The sequence below is a fragment of the Oryzias latipes genome, chromosome 11 (genome assembly GCF_002234675.1).
Source record: "Oryzias latipes chromosome 11, ASM223467v1".
Lineage (NCBI taxonomy): Eukaryota > Metazoa > Chordata > Actinopteri > Beloniformes > Adrianichthyidae > Oryzias > Oryzias latipes.
This window is the reverse complement of record NC_019869.2, coordinates 12,837,909-12,858,593: the sequence shown is the minus strand read 5'-3', so window position 1 is coordinate 12,858,593 and position 20,685 is coordinate 12,837,909. Positions and strand designations below refer to the sequence as shown.

The window sequence follows — 20,685 nt, the reverse complement described above, 5'->3', positions numbered from 1 at the left end:
ACAGTACGATCCACAGGAAACATCAGTTCCTCATCTGAGAAACCAAGTTACAGCACAAGGTGACACAGAGAAGGTGGTATGCTTGAAGGATCTGCCCTTCCTCCAGCGCAGAGAATTCAAAGTGCATGGTGGGCAGATAGGAGACCAGAACTCTGACATCACCTACAATAACATATGTAAACAACTGGATGAGGGGATCAAAGAGGGCTTCACAGAGACTGAAGTGATTCGGGGGGCTTTGAGAATAGTCAAGCCAGGAGCCTTTAGGGACATGCTAACCAACAAAGAGGAGATGGCGCTTTGTGAGCTCAAGGGGTTCCTTAGATCGCATCTTGGTGAAAAGGCAAGCACAGAATTATTTCAGGAGCTTGTATGTGCAAAACAACATGAGCATGAACCTCCTCAGCAATTCCTATACCGCATGATTGGGCTCAAACAAAAAATACTGTTCCAGTCCAAACAAGGCAACTCAGAGATATGCTATGATCCAAAAACAATCCAGGGAGTTTTTCTGCACACAGTCTACCAGGGCTTAGGTTCAAAACACACAGACATAAGACAGCAACTGAGACCACTCCTTTCTAGGAGTCAAGTGACTGATGAAGAGATTCTTTCACAAGTAATGAAAATTATTGCAGATGAAAATGAACATCAGCGTAGATTGGGCTACACTTCCAGACAAAAGCCTGCACACATGCACAGTGTAAGGGTAGGTGATGAGAATCATGCCATGATGGAAAAAGACCACCAGGCCATCCAAAAACTCAGTGCACAGGTTGAAGCACTAACAACCATGGTTGCTGCTTTAATGGACCAGAAAACAACAAAAAACCATGCAGCCTCTGCACAGGGCCTATCTTCCCAAACGCTGGGCCAACCCCACACACAGTGCCCTCCTTCAGCCAGTAGAACAGCCGTCTCTCAAAATCTTCTTCCTCCCCAAAGAAAGGAAAAGCCCTTCTGCTGTATGAACTGTATACAACAAGGTTTAGAAGATTGCAGTCACTGTTTTGTTTGTGGAGAGCCAGGCCACAGGGCTATTGGTTGCCTAAAAAGAACAAAGAAGCCTTTAAACTAGGAGCGGTCTCCGTGGAGGGACAACAAGAGGCCGTTTCACAACACAAGTCCCACAGTACCACCCCAAGAAGTAACCGCACTCACTCAAGCAGAAAAAAAGAAAGTAAAAGACTAGGCAGAGGCAACCCCTCAGAAGAAGCTAAAACTCTTCAGAACGTCTCTCGCACAGTACCACTCATTGGAAAAAAATGCCTGCTCACTTGTTTCATCAATGGCTTTGCAACAACTACACTATTTGATTCTGGATCTCAAGTAAGCATAATAGATGGGGCTTGGAGAGAGATGTTTGTTCCAAACCACTTTGTGCGGCCACTAAAAGAGCTTCTCGATCCAGGTGACAGCCTTGACCTGGTTGCTGCAAATGGACAATCAATCCCCTATGATGGATGGGTGGAGCTTACAGTCAACCTTATGGGGAATGAAAATCCAAACCTTGCTATACAGGTCCCCTTTTTGGTCAGTCAGCTCCCTCTGCCCCAGCCTCTATTAGGTGCTAATGTTCTCCAAGCTATGATTAACTTACAAGAGTCTCCTGCTGAAGCACATGCTATGGTTTTTGAGCTGCTCAGAAAAACATTGGGTGCTGAAGAAGAACAAGTTGAAGCAATGGTGAACTTTATTCAGCTGAAAGAGACACCAGACTCCATGGCAACAGTGAGAGTTGGAAAAGATGACGTTATCATAGCAGCTGGAAGAACTGTATATGTAAAGTGCAGGGTACCTCCCAACTTTGACACCTCTGATCCTTTTGTTCTGTATGAACCAACAGACAATGACACAACACTGGATCAACTGAGTGTCGGAGAGAGCCTTTTAAAAGTCAACGAAAGTAAAACCCCTCTTCTTTTTGTGCCAGTCTCCAACCACACCAAACAGGATATCACTCTTCCTAGAAGACACCCAATAGGATTCATCCAACACATCAGCAAAGTTATTGAGACAGGAGATGCAAAGGCACAACAAGTTGAAATATCAAAACCAACAAGCCCGGCTGAAGTCAACAATGTCAACGCCCCTGTCACATCCTTAGTTGAGCTATGGCAACCACCTGTTGACCTCAGTCACCTCAACCCAGCACAACAACAGATTGTTGAGAAAATGCTGTATGAAGAGAGTACGGCTTTCGCCAAAGACAGCACTGATATTGGGTGCATTCCTTCCCTCCAAATGCCCATTAGACTCACAGATGACATCCCCGTGCAAAGAGCGTACTCTTCAGTCCCAAAACCACTCTATAAAGAGGTAAAAGAATACATCCAGGAACTGCTATTGAAAGGGTGGATTATTAAGTCACAGTCTCCATATGCTGCACCTATTGTATGTGTCAGAAAAAAGGATGGATCTTTGCGACTCTGCATTGACTACCGTCTCCTCAACAAAAAGACAGTGCCAGACAAACACCCTCTTCCACGCATACAAGACTTGATCGATTCACTCGGAGGCTTTAGCTGGTTTTCTATCTTAGATCAAGGCAAAGCTTATCATCAAGGTTTCATCTCCGAAGGCTCAAGACATCTGACTGCCTTCACTACACCCTGGGGATTATACGAGTGGATCAGGATCCCATTTGGATTATCAAACGCACCAGCAGCATTTCAGAGAAGCATGGAAGAGATGCTACAAGACCTGAGGGACGAATGTTGCATTCCTTATTTAGATGATGTTCTTTGCTTTTCCAGATCATTTGAGGAACATGTTGAGTCTCTGCGCCATGTACTCGGAGCATTGAAACGTCATGGGGTAAAGCTGAGACCGGAAAAGTGTGAGTTTTTCCGCAAAGAAGTCAGGTATGTGGGTCGCCTTGTTTCCTCAGATGGGGTGAGAGTGGATCCAAAGGACATTGAAGCAGTGCAGGCCTTGAAAGAGAAGGCACCACAAACAGTAGGAGATGTTAGAAGACTGTTGGGCTTCCTTAGCTATTACAGGTCATATGTCCAAGATTTTTCTAGAATAGCAAGACCGCTGTATGAATTGCTACAGAAAAACCCCAGTGTCCTGCAAACAAAGTCTCAGAGAAAGAACAACAAAGGTCCGCAATTATCCTCTTCTACCCCAGTGGAATGGAAGATTGAACACCAACAGATCCTTGAACATCTAATCAATATCCTGACCAATCCACCTGTCTTAGCCTACCCAGACTTTGACCAACCTTTCACACTTCATACAGATGCCTCTCAAAATGGCCTTGGAGCTGTGCTTTACCAAAACCAAAATGGGAAAATGAGAGTGATTGGGTATGGGTCCCGTACATTAACACCAGCAGAGCAGAGCTACCACCTTCACAGTGGTAAGCTTGAGTTTTTAGCTTTGAAGTGGGCAGTGTGTGAGAAATTTAGAGACTACCTCTTTTATGCCCCCCATTTCACTGTCTATACTGACAACAACCCTTTGACATATGTGATGGGCACCGCCAAACTTAATGCAGTTGGTCATAGGTGGGTGGGGCAATTAGCAGATTTTAACTTTGACATACGCTACAAACCAGGAAAGCTGAATGTTGATGCTGATGTTCTCTCACGCTGTCCTCTAGATATTAACACCTATATGAGTCAGTGTTCGGAGAGACTTTCTGAGGAGGCAGTGGGTGCCAGCTGGGATGGTAGCAGGACAGCCCAGCAGAATGATGTGGCATGGGTGGCCTCCCTTAGCATCACATCCGAACAACCAACTCACACAAAGTCTTTTCCTGTGATAGACCATGAGGAACTGGTGAGAGAACAACAGAGGGACCCTGTAATCAGAAAGATTCTGGAGTTGAAGAAAAATTTCACCGAACTAACAGAGGAAAAACGCAGATCTTTGGACACAAACACAAGAAAGCTCTCTAGAGAGTGGAGCAAGCTCCATGTGGAAAATGATCTGTTGTACAGGAAAATCCAAGGACGGAAACAGTTAGTGTTGCCAGACACCTACAAGCAGGTTGCACTGACACACTTGCACGACAATATGGGACATATTGGCGTAGAGAGGGTTTTAAGCCTGGTAAGAGAGCGATTCTTCTGGCCATTTATGAAAAGGGATGTGGAAGATTATGTAACTCGCAGATGTCGCTGCATTAAACAGAAGAAACCCGCTGTCCCTGAAAGAGCACCCATGGGGAGCATCACATCTAGCTCGCCACTAGAGCTAGTGTGTATTGATTTTCTACACTTAGAGGCCAGTCGAGGCGGATATGAGTATGTCCTGGTAGTAGTTGATCATTTCACCAGGTTTGCCCAAGCCTATCCCACTAAAAACAAGGCTGGGAAAACTGCTGCCGACAAGATTTTCAATGACTTTGTCCCCCGTTTTGGATATCCACATAAACTCCACCATGACCAGGGTAGAGAGTTTGAGAATGAACTCTTTAGAACTCTCAGACAGTTTGCTGGTGTGAACCACTCAAGAACCTCACCTTACCACCCCCAGGGTAATCCTGCTGAGAGGTTTAATCGAACTTTATTGCAGATGCTCCGCACACTGGGTGAGAAAGAAAAAGAAAATTGGAAAGATCACTTACCCCACATTGTGCATGCATACAATTGCTCCAAACATGAATCAACAGGGTTCTCCCCATACTATCTGCTTTACGGCCGACACCCTCGACTCCCAGTGGACCTCATTTTTGGATTGGTTGGAGAAGACAAAGCCCAAACAGGCACAGACTATGCAGACAAGTGGGCAGAGAAGATGATTGAAGCATATAAAATAGCCAGCACTAATAGCCAACAATCGAGTGCCAAAGGAAAGCGCTATTATGACAAGAAAAATAGAGGTGTTACTCTTCAGCCAGGGGACAGAGTACTTGTACGCAATGTAGCACAACGTGGAGGACCATGTAAGTTGAAGCCCTACTGGGAGAAGACCATTTATGTTGTCAGAGAACAACTAGGTGACAACCCAGTCTATAAAGTAAGTCCTGAAACAAACAGCCATCCCATTCGAACTCTACACCGAAATCTGTTGCTCCAGGTGAACGACTTACCTGTTGAACAACCACCACCACAAAAAGCCCATGCTAAGGCGAAAAGGTCAAAAAGGCTCTTGTTAACACCAACACAGTTCCAGTCACATAACTCAAATGAGTCTGATGAGGAAGAAGAGGAACCGACTTACTGGCTGAGATTTCCAAGGGAAACACAGAGGAGAGCTGATTGTTTGGTTGATCAACCAGCTTACTATAATGAACCAATATTGTGTGAAAATGATAACGCTGACTTTGAAGAATCGGAACCAGCTGAACTTGTATCTGAGAGGAATAGTTTCACTGTAGGAGAACAGACGAGGCAGAATGAAAGTCTGCCATTCATAGACCAGCCTTTGCAACAAGATGACAATGTTCCTCAGATCGATGAGGAAGAAGATATCCAAAGTCACTCATCACCCGTCTTGAGGAAATCTACCAGAAATAGGCGCCCTGGTCAGATATTCACCTACAACACCCTTGGCCAGCCATCCTATCAACCTTGTGCTGTCATCAATGCAGTAGCAACTCAACTAACACCCTACAATTACCATTTCCCACAAACACATTTCTATTCAGTTCAGCCTAGTACTTTCACCTCACAAACATACCCAACGTTTTACCATCCAGTCTACTGCTTTTAGTTTGAATATACATGGTTTTTTTTTTATTTTGAATGTTTCATGGTTCTAAAGAGTTTTGAAAAAAAAAAGTTAATCCAAGTTGAGGCCATGTGCAAGTGTCGGGAGCCACTTTTGTTTGTAGGGGAGTGTGTGGTAAACACAAAAATAAGCCTGTTGGTTTTAAATGCACAACTTAAATTTAAGTATCTAAAAAATATATATATATTTTTTATTAAATGTGAAACGCACAATTTTGTCTTATGTTTAATTTTGGAATTTAACAAATGCAGAACGGAAGGAACAAAACTGATGCGGACAGTTGTGTGCTGGGTTGTTTCTGACGGTGGGTTTGTGCATGAGCACCTCAGACGCAATCTGGACGACGACAGAGAAGCATCCTGTGTTCATTGCTGTGGCATTTTCTTCTGTTCTCAACAGGTTGGTGTACCATAAATATGTTCTTTTGATCACTTGATTTGACATAAAATTAGTATATATTATTTATGAGTACTTTGAAAGAAAAAGGGAAATATAAAGAAACTTTACGGAGCGGACGGCAACTTGAAAGACATCTGGCTTAACTGCCGCTGCGAAACCGTTACACTGTGATTCTGGCGCGTCTTTGCCCTGAGCGCTGCCTGGCAGGCACCGTGTTTTGCTAACAACGTATTTTGCTAACAATATGCCCCGTGTAAGAACTTGCAGGCAAAATGTTAAAACACAGTTTTTCAAGGATTTTGATGTGGTTTGAGTTTATGTGAAGAATGTTTATTGAGTTTAAATCAGAAAAGTATTATATTGAAATTGATTTAAGCTGTCCAGACTGAACATGTTAATGTTATTGAATGCAGAATGTTGCTTCTAATTTTGTGCATCATAAAATGATGGGACTCAATGGTCAGACACTGGCTGATAAGGTGTATTTGTATATATGTTTATGTAAAGATTAGAGATAATACACCTGGAGAATTGAAAGATTTTATTTAATATTGAACTGGTATGTAATGATTGTATAAAGACTGCAGTTTTGAAAATGCTGAATGAAAACTGGGTGCATATGAACAAAGGGTTTTATGTTAAGTGACTGTAAATAAACAGACGCAATCTGGACGACGACAGAGAAGCATCCTGTGTTCATTGCTGTGGCATTTTCTTCTGTTCTCAACAGAAAATCTATTTTGTTGCTTTGACGCCACTCCTGGTGTCGGTAACAGAAGTCTCAATCTACATTTGTCTCTGCCAGGTGGGACACCCACATTCCATCAAATGGATGGATCATTAAAGAAATAACAAAGAGGAGGAACCAGAGTAGACTCCTCTCCTCTTGTAATCCCCACTATCCCCAACACAGGATCACACTAGAGATAACACTTTTGGTCTTCTTAAGAAATAATGAAAGGGTAGCAGCAGACAGATAGTGTCCGAGGCCTCCCCCTCTGTTGAGGGATTGTGTCTCTGACCCCTCTTACAAACCACCTGTCTCCTCAGTCAAGAATCTGTTTGTTTTGGACTTCAGATGAGTGAGTTATGTCTTTTAAATGTGAATAAAGTGTTGAAACCGATCCTGACACCTCAGAAGGATTTTAATTCCAGTTGTCATTACTCAACTTTAAGACTGATTTGTGATACATTAACGTTTCTGTGACATGAACATTTAGGAAAAGTGGGTGGTGCAACACTTGGGTAAGTTATACAGGTTATTTTGGTTATAAAGCTGCTAAATATGTGTGGAAAAACAGTTTAAAAGGTCTATAATCATGCTATTCTTAAGCCTTTCACAGTACACCATATCCATATGTATGCTGATATATTACCTTTGGCACACTAAAGAACGTTTTTTATGAAATATTAGTTATTTTTGCAGCTCCTTTACCTACCACTCGATCTCTGAGGCACCGCCTTTCTCCCCTAGTGGGTGCTGCCCATTTCATGACGTCAACCTAGAGTCGGCCTTGGCCGCATGTTTTTGTTTCACCCACAAAAATAAAAATAAACTCCAAACTTTTGGAAAGATGGATGTGCATATTGTCCATAAATAATAATATGGGATTACCAGGGATCCCACCAGGGATTTTATTACCATAATAAAAGGGAAGCGTTTAGCCAATCACCGATAGCTCTATGAAGACACTGGATTTGTGTACGCAGACTCCTCCTGGAACGGGCTGTTACCATTGGTCTACGTCATAATGTGAGAACTCATTTGTTTTTGTGGATTGGGGGCAGCTGGTGCTTAGAGCTCAGGCCTTTAGAGGAAAACGCAAATGCCCTTAAAAGCTCATATAGTTGATTTTTTTTTAAATGTGATGGTTTGAATGAACATGCAAAAAAAAAAAAAACTTAAAGGAAGCTTTTAAAAGATCTTAAACTATCACTTCTCAGTGACCAGAAGTACACAATCCTCTTACCTTTTCTCCTTTCTTTCCATCTTTCCCACTTGAACCCCTCAGTCCTGGTTTGCCCTGTTATATGAGATAACATCCATAAAACTTTGTCAGAAGGTGAAGCAAAACATTCACTTTAAAGAGCAGAAGCTGAACTTACCGGCTTACCATCCGCTCCTGAGCTGCCAGAATTACCCTGGAGGCAGACAAGGAAAAAAAAAGGAAAATACATTTTTGAAATGATAAAAAAATGGACGGTGTTGTACATTGGTAATACTCACTTCATAGTAAGTTGCACCCCACAGGCTGCCATGTCAAAATATATTATTTGTTGAATACCTTAGCTCTTTGCTAATAAGTTTCATGCTGAAGGGAAATCCCAACGGCCGACAGTTTTAGGCTCTAGGATTAGTGCAGTGCTGTGGTTATTTTCCTGATGAAGTCTATTAGGAGCTCTGCCAAGAAACCCACCGGCTGAGCTCCTCTTGTATCAGCTTCAACTGCTATTAAGGTCAGCTGCTCTCACTTCTGTTTATTTTTATGTTCCTTACCTTCTCTCCCCTAAGTCCGGGTGAACCCGGCTTTCCTGGCTTTCCCTGTGAATACAGAAGGAAGTTTTTTCAAGATTTTTTTTTTCCTTTTATTTATAAGAAAGCAAAATCACAAAGAAAGAATCGATAATTAAATTACGAAATTTAGTTTTGTAATAAACCAGACTCACCGAATCTCCTTTCGGTCCAAAACCAGGCTCTCCTTTCTCCCCCTTTGTTTGTAATACGCCACTCGGGATGAGGTTCGGGGGCAGGTCTCCCACGGTGGGGCACGCAGAGCAAGACTCTCCCTAAAGCGCATTGACGGAAAAATTACAAATATTCACAATCAAAATCTAACTCCATATCCATTTCAGTTGAAAACAGGCAGAAAGCTGACCTTTTCTCCTTTGGAACCATCTGATCCTGGTTCTCCCTGCCAAAACAAGAGAAGAGGAACATCCAAAAAAATAAAAAAGCAAATTAAAACCAACTTACTCTGCCAAACATTTCACTTTTCTAAAATGTCATGCCTGAACATGGCATTGAGAATGTTTTTGTTGATGCAATTAGGCAGACATTTGAAGATGACAGTAAGATGTGTGTGGGTGAGAGTGGGTGGCATTCTGGACTTGAGCAGACTGGCATTTGTGGCGCAAAGTTTAAGGAATTTAAACATTTTGTTACTTTTCTAAACTTTCAGGAATGCATACTTTGGCTCCTCCCTATTTTTATACTTGAAAGGGCATTTGGAGATGTAGAGGAGTCTGAACTTGTTTCTTCACAGGGAGCTGTAGTGACTTAGGGCTGTGTATCCCTCCGCCAGTAGGGTGATCTGCGTCACATTTGTGACACGGCAGAGAAACTCATTTCTTCATGTGGGTGTGCACTGAAGCACAGAAGTTTACATTTAAATGTAAGTAATGACTTGGTTTTAGCATGACTTTTTAAAGTTATAAAACTAATGTGTATTTTCTGAGCGCTGCCAGCTACCTGCTAACGTAAATGACCGGCGACTATTCATGACATCATCAAGTAACATACAAACATACAAATCTGAAGACACTATTTTTCCATATCTCTCCACTTGGAGGGCTAAATGTAGGGGTAGGGAGACGCCATCGGGGCAGAAGAATAATACGAATTCAGCCATAGTCTGCTTTTTATTTAATAAAATGTTCCTATGATTAAGTTTTTGGAGAAAGGGTAGTTAGGTTTTAATTCTGTATTGTTTTTCCAGCATAAAAGACCTTTTTTAACAAATGAGTAAAACATCATCAGTAAATGACATTTGAGTGAGGCACCTGTCTAAAAAGAAACCAAGCTTTGGGACAAGAAGCCTTTTACTGGAAAAACTAACATTAACACAAAAAACTGAATTGAATCTGCTATTTTCGGTGAAATTGATCTTATTATCTAGAAGAATAAGATATATACACTGTCAGAAAAAATGTGCAAAATTTGTACCTTTAGAGGTACAATGGCTTGTCACTGGGGCAGTACCCTCAAGGGTACAAATGTTGTACCCTTTCATATTGGTACGTATCTGTACCCTTCCAGTATGTACCTTTCAAAGGCAAATATGTACCTCTGTGGACTAAATTGTACCCTATAGTGCTATGGTACCATAATGTACCTTTAAAAAAAAGGTACAAATTTGTTCTTTTAAGGGTACTGCCCCAGTGACAAGCCTTTTGTACCCTTTGATGGCAAATTTGTACCAGATACAGCACATTAAAAGACCAGTATACTGTTTATCACATTTATTAAACATTCAAAACAATTACAATGCTGACATTACACAGTATGTACAGTGTCACAACAGGATGCATATATTTACAATTATTAGCAATTTTACAATAATGAAAAATCTATATTTTTCCTTCAGTTCACATTGCATTCATTGTAACTATAACCTTAACATTTGATCAATTGTAAACAGCACATAGCACTTCAGTTACCATTTTTAAACCATGAATTAAAACTTGTGACATTAACAAAAGAAGCATTAGACCTCATTTTAAGTACATCTTTCTACTGCATTCTACATTTTCTAAAAATAGATAGTAAAAAAGTAAACTTATAACCAAGTTTAAATGCATAATTTAAATAATAAAATGCATAAATGTGATAAGATAATATTAATACGAATTCTAAAAAGAAGAACTATAAAACACACTAAAGGTTACCAAGGATTACGTTTTATGTCAATACCTATTAGATCCTCTGCAAGCATCTCTTCTCTTGCTTCTTTGGAGACTTTGGCTAATGGAGCTTTTCTTTGAACAAGCTCAAGCACCTTTGGCACAATACTGGTAAACGCCGTCCTTGAAGCGCTGGCTTAAACTGACAGGTGATGGATGCATTCGGTCAACATCAAACAACTGAAAATAGAAAAAATTAGAAAATTAATCATTCACTTTAACTAAAACAAACAAAAGACATAAAAAATTCTAATATTCTTTGTTGCCTCTTTCATTGCCATTTCCCTTTAGTTATCTCATTGTATAAATATTACATGGCTTGAATGACTATATATTTATATATGGGTTTAGAAAATTACAATGTTTTTACAATTGAGTTAAAGCTGTTAATGGTCAGCAGATGTCTCAGCTTATATTAACATTCAAAATTTATTTTAAGCTGAGAACTGATTTAAAATGTCACTGACCCCTGAGGTTGTCTTCAAGAAAGGGAACTTCTTTAGTATATCCTCTCGCACCTTGCTGTACTGGATATGCAGGACATTCACATGACCTTCAACGGATGATGCATCCTCACCAATGACAGAAACCACCTATTGGATCAAATTTAAAAGTCCATATTAATAATAAAAAATACAACTGCAAGCACTGATTACTGGGGTTAAAGCACTTTGAGATGATGTTTAAAGACAGTTTGTGCAGAGTGGTTTGGAGTTGATCAGAAATTAACTTCTGAGTTGTAGGCGGGGTTATTGACACAGTAGTTACCCTCTGCTGATGTCCGATCATCCCTTTGTTTACGCCCTCTCCCTCTAGCTTACAGTCCTTCCAACCTAAAACTAACATTAGTGGTGAAACCAAAATGGTGAGCAATATTGAAGCTTTCCGGCCATAGTTTAGATCAAGCTCAGACAAGTATGATGAAGATGTTAATGGATCTGTTTGTCTGCAAGTGGACGCATCAGAATACAGCAGAGCAGAGGGACTCTGACACCTTCATGTGGTGCGTCACAATAGAGAGCTTCCTCAAACTGCATTTATTTTGTCTGTTCCTGATTCATCCCAATTTGAGTGAATACTCAGATGTGCAGTTTTAAACGTGTTCTTTTAAACGTGCCCATCATGAGAAAAATACTGCGACATGTTAAAAATGGGGTACCCACTCCAATGAAAGTTATTTTTTAAAATGTAGCATTTTTATGATGACATATTCTTATAAGATTTAAGAATAAAACTGTGTTTCTGAATATTTATTTTCTCAAATTGGGATGAATCAGGAGCAGATGAAAAGATGTAATTTGAGAAAGCTTGTAGTTGTTACGTACAAGCTACATTTGGCAGGCCATAAGCTCCCTGCTCCACATGTCGTCATTCTCCTCGTCTGAGTTGGCATCTGGCTCACATCTATAAGGCTGGACAGCTCCAATATTGCACACCAATTCTGTTGCTTGGGGGTTGTGAGGGACTGTAAGGTAACGGGAGCGTAAACAATGGCATGATGGGAAGTTAAGGCCGGTTAACTCTGCAAAACAGTCCTGTCAAGAACTTGAAGGTGAATTCCAATTGAACTGCAGAAACCATGTCCCATGTCCCAGAAAACATTTTTCCCCCTCAAAAACTGCATAATCAATGTCTGCCTTTGTATAATAATAATTATATTATTATTATATTATTAAAAAATATTTTCAATTATATTGAAAACATTTTTTCAATATAATTGAAAAAATTGAAACGTTTTCAATTATATTGAAATGTTTTGAAATTGAAATGTTTTCAATTATATTGAAAACATTTTTTGGCTGGTGGGAGCGGGGATCGAACCGCCAACCCTTCGGTCACTGAGCCACTGTCGCCCGTATAGTCAATATCTTGTTAATTATGCAGAGCTTTGTTGAAGGAAATACAGAAGAATTATATGTTTGTATGATGAGGACAGCATTCCAGAATGTATTCAATGTGTTGTGACTTACTCGGTGCAATCTGCTGTTTCCCTAGAAAACTTTAAACTAGTTTGGATGATCTGCCTTACTGCACTGTTTGACAACTAAACTGAATCGAAAAGACAGCCTGACTTTGAATGCTTGAAATGACTTTGTGAAAAGATTATTTACTTACTTTGGCAAGAGAGGTGTCTTCAACTCTTCGTCTTGTTGTAGGACTGTGTTGTAATATTATTGTGTCATCTGAGTCCACTTCAGTATCTCCACTTGAAGTGGTATTGCAGCTCTTTACAGGACGACTCGGCTGATCTGTCAAAGTATTAAAGCTTTCAGTTACTGTAATATTTAAATTAGTATGATAGCAAAAAAAAAAAAAAAAAAAAAAAAAGATTTTTAAATACTGACCGACTTAACAGTTTAGCAGATTTATTATCTTGTCTAAGACAGCAATAGGGTATAAAACTCATACTTTATTGCCCGTGTTTTGTTCCCCACACTATCCTGTCAAATAAATCATTAACCCTTAGACTCCTATTGATGCTCTTCAGCTCAAAAATGTTCTTAATTTAGCATGTACTTGAAAGCAAAAACACAGATTATTTCCCTTGGAAATAAATTCAGGCATCAAAGGGGAATTTACCCAAAACCATTCAAAACAAAATAGATAAATTACAATTTAAAGAAAAACTTCACCTTCTGGATTTGTATCTTCGGCCAGACAAATTTCCAACACACCACAGTTTGGGTTTTTCAACAGGAGATCAAAAACCTGCTCATCAACTTCTGTCTTTGAGTCATCAAACACTTTCAAGTCCAAGGTTGGGATGTTCAACTTTTTGGCAGCTGTGAACACAGCAAAATTATGTTTAGAATACAGCACAGAAATTATCTTTAAATTAAGAAGCAATTAAAAAAAATCTGTTTGCATCACAGCTGACAGTTTATCCACAAAGTTGACTGATTCCTGTAAAGAAAAATGCTGGAAATTGTGATGTTTCCACTCACCGCATTCCCAAAAGAATTCGTAGGTCAGCTGAACTTCAAAACATTATTTTTTTTTTGGCGTTCGACATGTTCACGCACAGCTTGCATCTTTCCTGGTGGGAAAAAAAAATATATTACAAAAAAAACAACATTAAAACACCAAAAGGTACCAACAAAGCATTTATTCAGATCTAAGCCCTGTTCCAAATAAATTAATACATTTTAAAATAGTAATGGCAAATATACAGTTCACACTAGCTGCCACAGCAATGTTGCAGAATTTGCAGAACTGCTAAAAAAAAAAAAAAAAACACTGACGACAATGCACTGGCTTCTAAGGACCTACAGATTTATTTCTTGGAATTTCATTTAAAAAAAATTATTTTTTCCTGGTTTATAGATGAGTTTTGGGTGGAGCCGGTTTAGCTCGTGCTGGTTTGCGGCGCCTTCCGTCCGTGAAACCAGGGTTCGACTCCGGGCTGCTCCCTGTTCCCTTCTCTACCTCTGTGCCGGTTCCAAGCCCGGTTTGAGAAGGTTGCGTCAGGAAGGGCATCCGGCGTAAAACATTGCCAAATTTACCATGCGACTTGTTCGCTGTGGCGACCCCTGATGGGAGAAGCCGAAAGTGGAAGATAGATGAGTTTTTGGTATGGGAAATCGTGACGAGTATCTGGAATCACGGACCTCCATTTAAAAAAAATAATCTGCAGGAGAATGATCAAAATCAACAACACAGTGTAAACTTCGCTTGACCAACAATGAGCGATCATGACAACCTAAACAGTCTCTGTCACTGTCTTGCATTCGAGAAATGGTGGCTGCGCGCGCACAGCAGCTACGGCAGGCTGACATATAAATGGGAAGGACCGCCATACTGCGGTGTAAATAAAATAAAACGTTATTGGACTCCTACACATTACAGATTAAAATGATTAACGCATTGAATTCGACGGACCTGATAAATATCAGTAGGAATTATGGAGCTGGTCGTTTCAAAAGTAGCTGGCTTCCTTACTAAGAAAGACAGAAAGAAAAAAAAGGGGGGGGGGGTAGGCAACAACAAACGCTGCATCAACGCCAGCGTACATCGGTAAAACGGCGACAGAATTATCTAGTGATAAAATGTATATATTTCAATGTATTTAACGGAATGCGGTACAACACCAATAAAAACAACAGCTTAATTTATTTAATGGCTGCATTTAGCTGAACTTCAAACGGCTGAGGCTAACCGTTACTAGCAAACTAACTCCTCCTGCTCGTAGTTTGCAATCTCCTCACAGGCACATACACGGTGGAATAGCAGCATTCCACTACACAAAAGTTATTCCTTACAGATAAAATAACCGAACCCGCTTAAAACAAGTTTCCAACTTATTTTTGAGCAATTAGCAGACTTACCTCAGTCACAGCCTCTATCTTCCTCCGGCCGCTGCGGGATAACAAAATGGCGGAAGAAACGAAACTTAAGAAAGTAGAGTGGGCGTGGTCTCGCTGGTTTACTCCAACATATTTCCTCTACGTTTTTACACCTACTTAAATAAAAATTACTGATGGTAACTCCGAAAAAAGTACTCTCTCATTTTTCCTGTGTAGGTACAAAAGCTAAAAGGTACTAATATGTACACTTAATGTAACGTAGTAACAGAGAAATTTACTTTTTTATGAGAATGTATGATTAGAAAAAAAAAAACTTAAATTAACAGCTCAAAGACTAGAAATTTAAATTGAACTTAGGCCAAGTTAAAGTACACCATATAAGGTTAAAAACATCAAATAATTTTGTCTATAGTGTGCTTTTGCTCTAAATTAAAGGTAAAACTTAAAACAGCTCTTATATAAGTAAAAAAAAAACCAGGCTCACACTAATACATGTTTAAAAGTTATTATCTTGATGCTCTGCACAATCAATAAAATATAATGTGCTTGTGTACTGATCAGAACTAGTCATAAAAGATGTGTGGTCTCTTAAATATATTTGGTTATTTTGTGCATCTTTTCCAAATAACCAAAAGCGTATTAAATGATTTTGGGTGACGTTTCATACACTTTGAATTATTACTTTTGTCACACAAGTGATTGTACCTTTGTTTGTGGAATAAAGGGTCCAAATATGGGCCCTCTGATGGTTGGAAACATATTTGTACCTTTTTTATCCTTAAATGGTACATATGAGTACCCTAAGGTGTAATTATGACTCACTTAGGGTACAAATTCACCATTTGTACCCTAAGTGTTCACAAATGTACCCCAACCGTACCCTTTTTTCTGACAGTGTACCTGCCAAAATAGTACCTGCATGGGTAGTTTTCTGATGAATGTATGTTAAAGACCCATGCGGAAAATTGTGTTTTTGGTGTTTTTAGCATGTTCTTTTGGCATTTTTCTGATGATGGCGGGAATTTATACATAAAAATTAGCTTACAATTTTGTTTCTGGGTATTTCTTTTTTTCAAATCGTTGTGAAACAGGAGCAGACACAAAGTGTAGTTTGAAAAAAAGCATATTTGTTACGTAGAAAATACACAGGGGGAGCTACAGATTCTAGTAACTTGTAGAGAAAGTGAGATTTACTTTTTTTAAAATTGCAATGGAACTGACAAAAATTTCAAGACTGCTTTAAAAATCCATGTCATACATAAGTCAATTCAGATGCATCCACTTTCAGACAAATAGATCCTTGTTCATCATTGTTTTCCTCGTCTGAGCTGGAATCTGGATCTAAACTGCACGGCTGGATAGCTCCAATATTGCTCACCAATTTTTTTTTTTTGCACTGAATGTTAGGGTGGAGGTGTGAGAGGGAGAGCTTGTACACAAATGGATGACGGGAAGTGAGAAGGTGAAGTTACTCTACACCAACAGCCCTGTCCACAGATAAGAGGCGAATTTCAAATGAATTCCTGCTACTCTGTTGAAACTATTCCCTAGAAAACAAAAACAAATTTTTTGTATATATTTTAGCTTAAAATGGCGTAATCATAATTAAAAGCCCACTGGTAATACTTTGAAAATAGATCAAAAGATGATCATGGTGGGACTTTAACGTTTATACCTGCAGTCCAAAAAAGTGTGTGTGACGATTTTTTTGCTTGTTGATGAGTTCAGTTCTGGTAGTTTTGCTTGCATCTGCTTTAGTAGACTCTTCTACAGTGCTGATGTTAGCACATCTAGCAGTGTGGGAATGCAGATGAGTGTATAGGTCATGCTTCTCCAGAATATGAATTAGCCATAAATTGCAAAAGCTGAAAAGGGGCCACACTGCATACCTTCTGTCCTGCTTTGCCATCCTCACCTGGAAGCCCCTGGTAAATAAACACAGAGAGAGAAGAAGGGAAGAGGTGTGACCCAAAAGTAAGAACATTGTTAGTTCAGCTTTGTGAGAGTACTCATCTACTTCTCCCCCACTACTCCTCGACCTCCTCCTCCCCTCCTGCCTAACCAGGTATGACAGATTGATGCTGGCACTATTGGAAATCGTTGCACAGGGAATCTCATAAGGCTCAAGATTTATATTCGATGGGCCCTTCCCCCTTTCCACAAATCATTTTCTATTTCACCTGCAGGAGTAAGTGAGAGAGGCATACAGACCAAAAAGAAAGGAAGGCTAAGCTAAGCCAAAGCTAGTATGGTGTACCTCAGTTCAAAAGACAATAGAAAAATAAATAAATAAACAGGTCACAATCAGAAAAAAGATCAGTGACCAAACGTTTGACAGGCTACCTCATATTCTTGCCTCGAGCTGCAGCCTCCTAGCAAAAATTACAAGGACGAACATAACCCCCAGGTAGGAATAAATGTTATATTTAGACTCGGAACGATAAGAAAATAAATATATACGCTATCAAACAAGCACCCAAGGTTCGATAGCATCCGAATGCACCTACAACTCCCTAATAAAACATATAGCAAGATCATAAAAATGGAAAACAGAGAATCCCAGGCAAGAGCAGAATACATTATACTACATTAAAGTCAGACTAGTGTACTAACAGAGGGCCCTCTTTCTCCAATCCCTGGTAATCCCATCTCTCCTTTAGGCCCGGGCTTCCCTTGCATAGTCACTGTGTTGCTTGTGTCTGGAGTCAGCGTTGGGCACGGTTCACACGGGTCACCCTGAAATGTGAGCATAAATGAAGCACACAAAACACTGGAAAGAGCACACTGACTTGCAGAGAGGGGATTAAAAATGGAGTTTGCGTGCTGTCACACCTTCGCTCCTTTAGCCCCAGCTGGTCCTCTTGGTCCCTATGAAAACAACAGAATCCCCATCAAACACTGATTTATCAGTTGGCAGTTGTAATTCTGTCTGTAGGGAGCTCATGCACACATCACTGAATACCAATCAATGTTTAAAAGAGGCTCTCACTGGATCTCCTGGTAATCCATCGTTTCCTGAAGGCCCTGAATCTCCCTGTTAATGAAAGAAAAAGAAAACCTTATTCCGTTGGGACATTCCACTTGAGATTTCTTTTTAGCATTTAGGCTTTTTGGGATTTAAATTAAAATCATTTAAAGCCTTAAAATGAATTAATTCATTTGGTTTTTAATTTGAATGAGGGCACAAAAAGAAATGCTTTATTATTACAGAAAATAAACAAAAAGTGATGTAGAAACCGTTGGGTAAAACCAATTAGCAAAGCCAAATTTTACAGTTTTAGAGATGACATATCATTTTTTCCTGAAATTAAAATGATGTTTCTGGTGTTTTCAACATGTTTTTGTAGATTTCTTAGACAAAATTGCATTTCCGAGTATATCTTTTCTCCAAATCAGGAGCAAGGAGTGTAGACAATGCACTGGGTGGGCAACAAGCTCTCTGAGCTCTCAGCAACAAGGGAGGGGGGCTCACCAACTCTGGCGAATTTCTAATGAACTACTTCCACTCTTTAGAATAAATGTCCTAGGAAACAACAGTTTTATTTATTTATTTATTTATTTATTTATTTATTTATTTATTTATTTATTTATTTATTTGTTTGTTTGTTTATTTTATCATTTTGCCTAAAACCGGTGTTTTCTTCTTTATAAGGTCACTGGAAAAACTTTTTTAATAGATCAAAAGATTCATATATTTAAATTAAATTAAATTAAATTTAAATATAAATTAAAAGAACCTTACAAGTTTATCTAGTTCACTTTATGACAATCTTTGAGTTATAAAAAAAAAATACATTTGTTGGCTTTTGTTGTGGGTTCAACACCAATGTTCTAAGAATCTCATACTTAAAATTTGGGTATTATTTTGATTTATCTTTAACTTTTTTCAATAGCTGATTTAAATCATAAATCTCTTAATGGGTAGGACTACTTTTGAGGTAAAAATCCCTAAAACATATCAGGAAACACATCAGAAGAAGTTAATGGAGCCTAATGTGAACACTAATGAAAATATTTATTCTTTATTTGTTGAAAACTAAGATTTTTTTTTCTCATATTAGGTCTATCATTATATATTAAAGCCCAGATCTGACTGAATTATAAAGTGCAAAGTTTGTTTCTATATGAACCGACTCAATCTAATATTTTACAACCTACACCGAATGTTTCCACATTTATATGATGCCTTCTTTGCAGCTAAAGCTTTGTGCTGCAGTACAGTCAATAAACAAGCAAACACACATAAGATCAAGCATGTAAAGATTTTAGGAGGCGCTTGTTTGTTTGTTTGTTTGGCTCTGCTTTGCTTTGCAATAGACTTCCCAGGTTGTACCCTGCCTTTCATCGAATAACAGTCAGTACAAGCACAACTTCACTTAGACCTTAAAGAGGATGAAGGGTGAATCAAAGCACATTTACACAGGAGTTTGGAAGCAAGTCTAAGATGTTGTAATTATCCAGATAGGCTTTATTACAGCTGATATAAAGATATGACTCCAACATAAAAGATGGAACAGTAAAAAATCAAAAAGGAAATCAAGGACGTGTTAGGAATAGTATGGATGGATACAGAGAGAAAATAAATGCATTGCAGAATACTTGGTCCTTGATTGCAGTAAAAAAAAAAAGTTTGAACCTTCGACTTTTTGGTTAAAAACAAACACCTTACTACAAATCTCAAGAACTGAAATAAAGAAACAGTCAAACGTGGAGCAGGCAAACACATAAGAGGACAGCCACTACCTGTCAGTTGTTTTTTTGTTTTGTTGTTTTTTTTTTGCATTGTACTGGTGTCAATATCTATGATGAAGCTTATTTGAATGAACCTTTCGGAAACATTATTTTAAACTGCGTCTTGCAGTTCCCCTTGAAACACATGCAACCACCTTAAGGGACGTCATGAAAATAAAACATACCATTGTCATGCACGTGGTTAGTGTAGTGTGAAGTAGGGCTAATGTAGGTTGCACGCACTTATAACGTACGGGATATGCTGTCGTACGATGTCCTTATGCCACATTTCTAATCTAAGAGTAAGACTAAGGTGCGAGTACTGGCTCGTTATTACCTGCACGGGGTGTGCAGGTAATATGTATGTGCCCACAGGATGACTTCACAGACAGCACTGATTGTGTAATCTCTTTGTTTTCCAACAATGAGGATGCACAGAAGGAGGGAACACCTATCACGTGTGCAGCACTAACACAAGTGTTTTTTTGTTTTTTTTTTGTCGTTACGACCTGTTGCCTAAATCATGCTCAGAAAAGGAAAAGTTGCATGAACATTTTCCCTCTACATTGGGGTGTCAAACTCCAGGCTTCTTGCCGGTTTTCCAGAAACCGTGCCTTATCTACTGCTGATTACCTGCATCCGGTGTATTCAGCCAATAAAGAGCTTCAACGGCAAGTTGGTTGGAAAACATGTTGGACACCAGACCTCAAGGCCTGAGGTCTGACACCCCTGCTCTAGAAGCTCACTGAGTGGTCGATGACCTTGAAATTTTGTGTGGGCCACCTGCACGCCCCTTACAGGTTTGCCCCTTTTTCTGCCCCTAGACAGCCCGTATCCACCCATAAAGGGCAGTTGTGACGAAGGCTTAAAGCAGTTAAACCACTTCCAG

The 20,685-nt window shown here is 39.4% G+C and overlaps 1 protein-coding gene across 2 annotated transcripts in view; it reads right to left on the bottom strand.

The window, feature by feature from the left end:
• The window catches only part of col16a1 (collagen type XVI alpha 1 chain), a 106,832-nt gene that overhangs the window by 35,094 nt on the left and 51,053 nt on the right, over window positions 1-20,685 (bottom strand). For both annotated transcript variants that reach the window (XM_023959862.1, XM_023959863.1), the window contains exons 18-26: window positions 18,055-18,099; window positions 17,898-17,933; window positions 17,679-17,801; window positions 16,955-16,990; window positions 8,958-8,993; window positions 8,749-8,868; window positions 8,579-8,623; window positions 8,188-8,223; window positions 8,052-8,105 (exon numbers count right to left, since the gene is read on the bottom strand). In XM_023959862.1, the coding sequence (XP_023815630.1) occupies window positions 8,052-8,105; window positions 8,188-8,223; window positions 8,579-8,623; window positions 8,749-8,868; window positions 8,958-8,993; window positions 16,955-16,990; window positions 17,679-17,801; window positions 17,898-17,933; window positions 18,055-18,099 (531 nt within the window). The remainder of the gene's footprint in view (window positions 1-8,051; window positions 8,106-8,187; window positions 8,224-8,578; window positions 8,624-8,748; window positions 8,869-8,957; window positions 8,994-16,954; window positions 16,991-17,678; window positions 17,802-17,897; window positions 17,934-18,054; window positions 18,100-20,685) is intronic.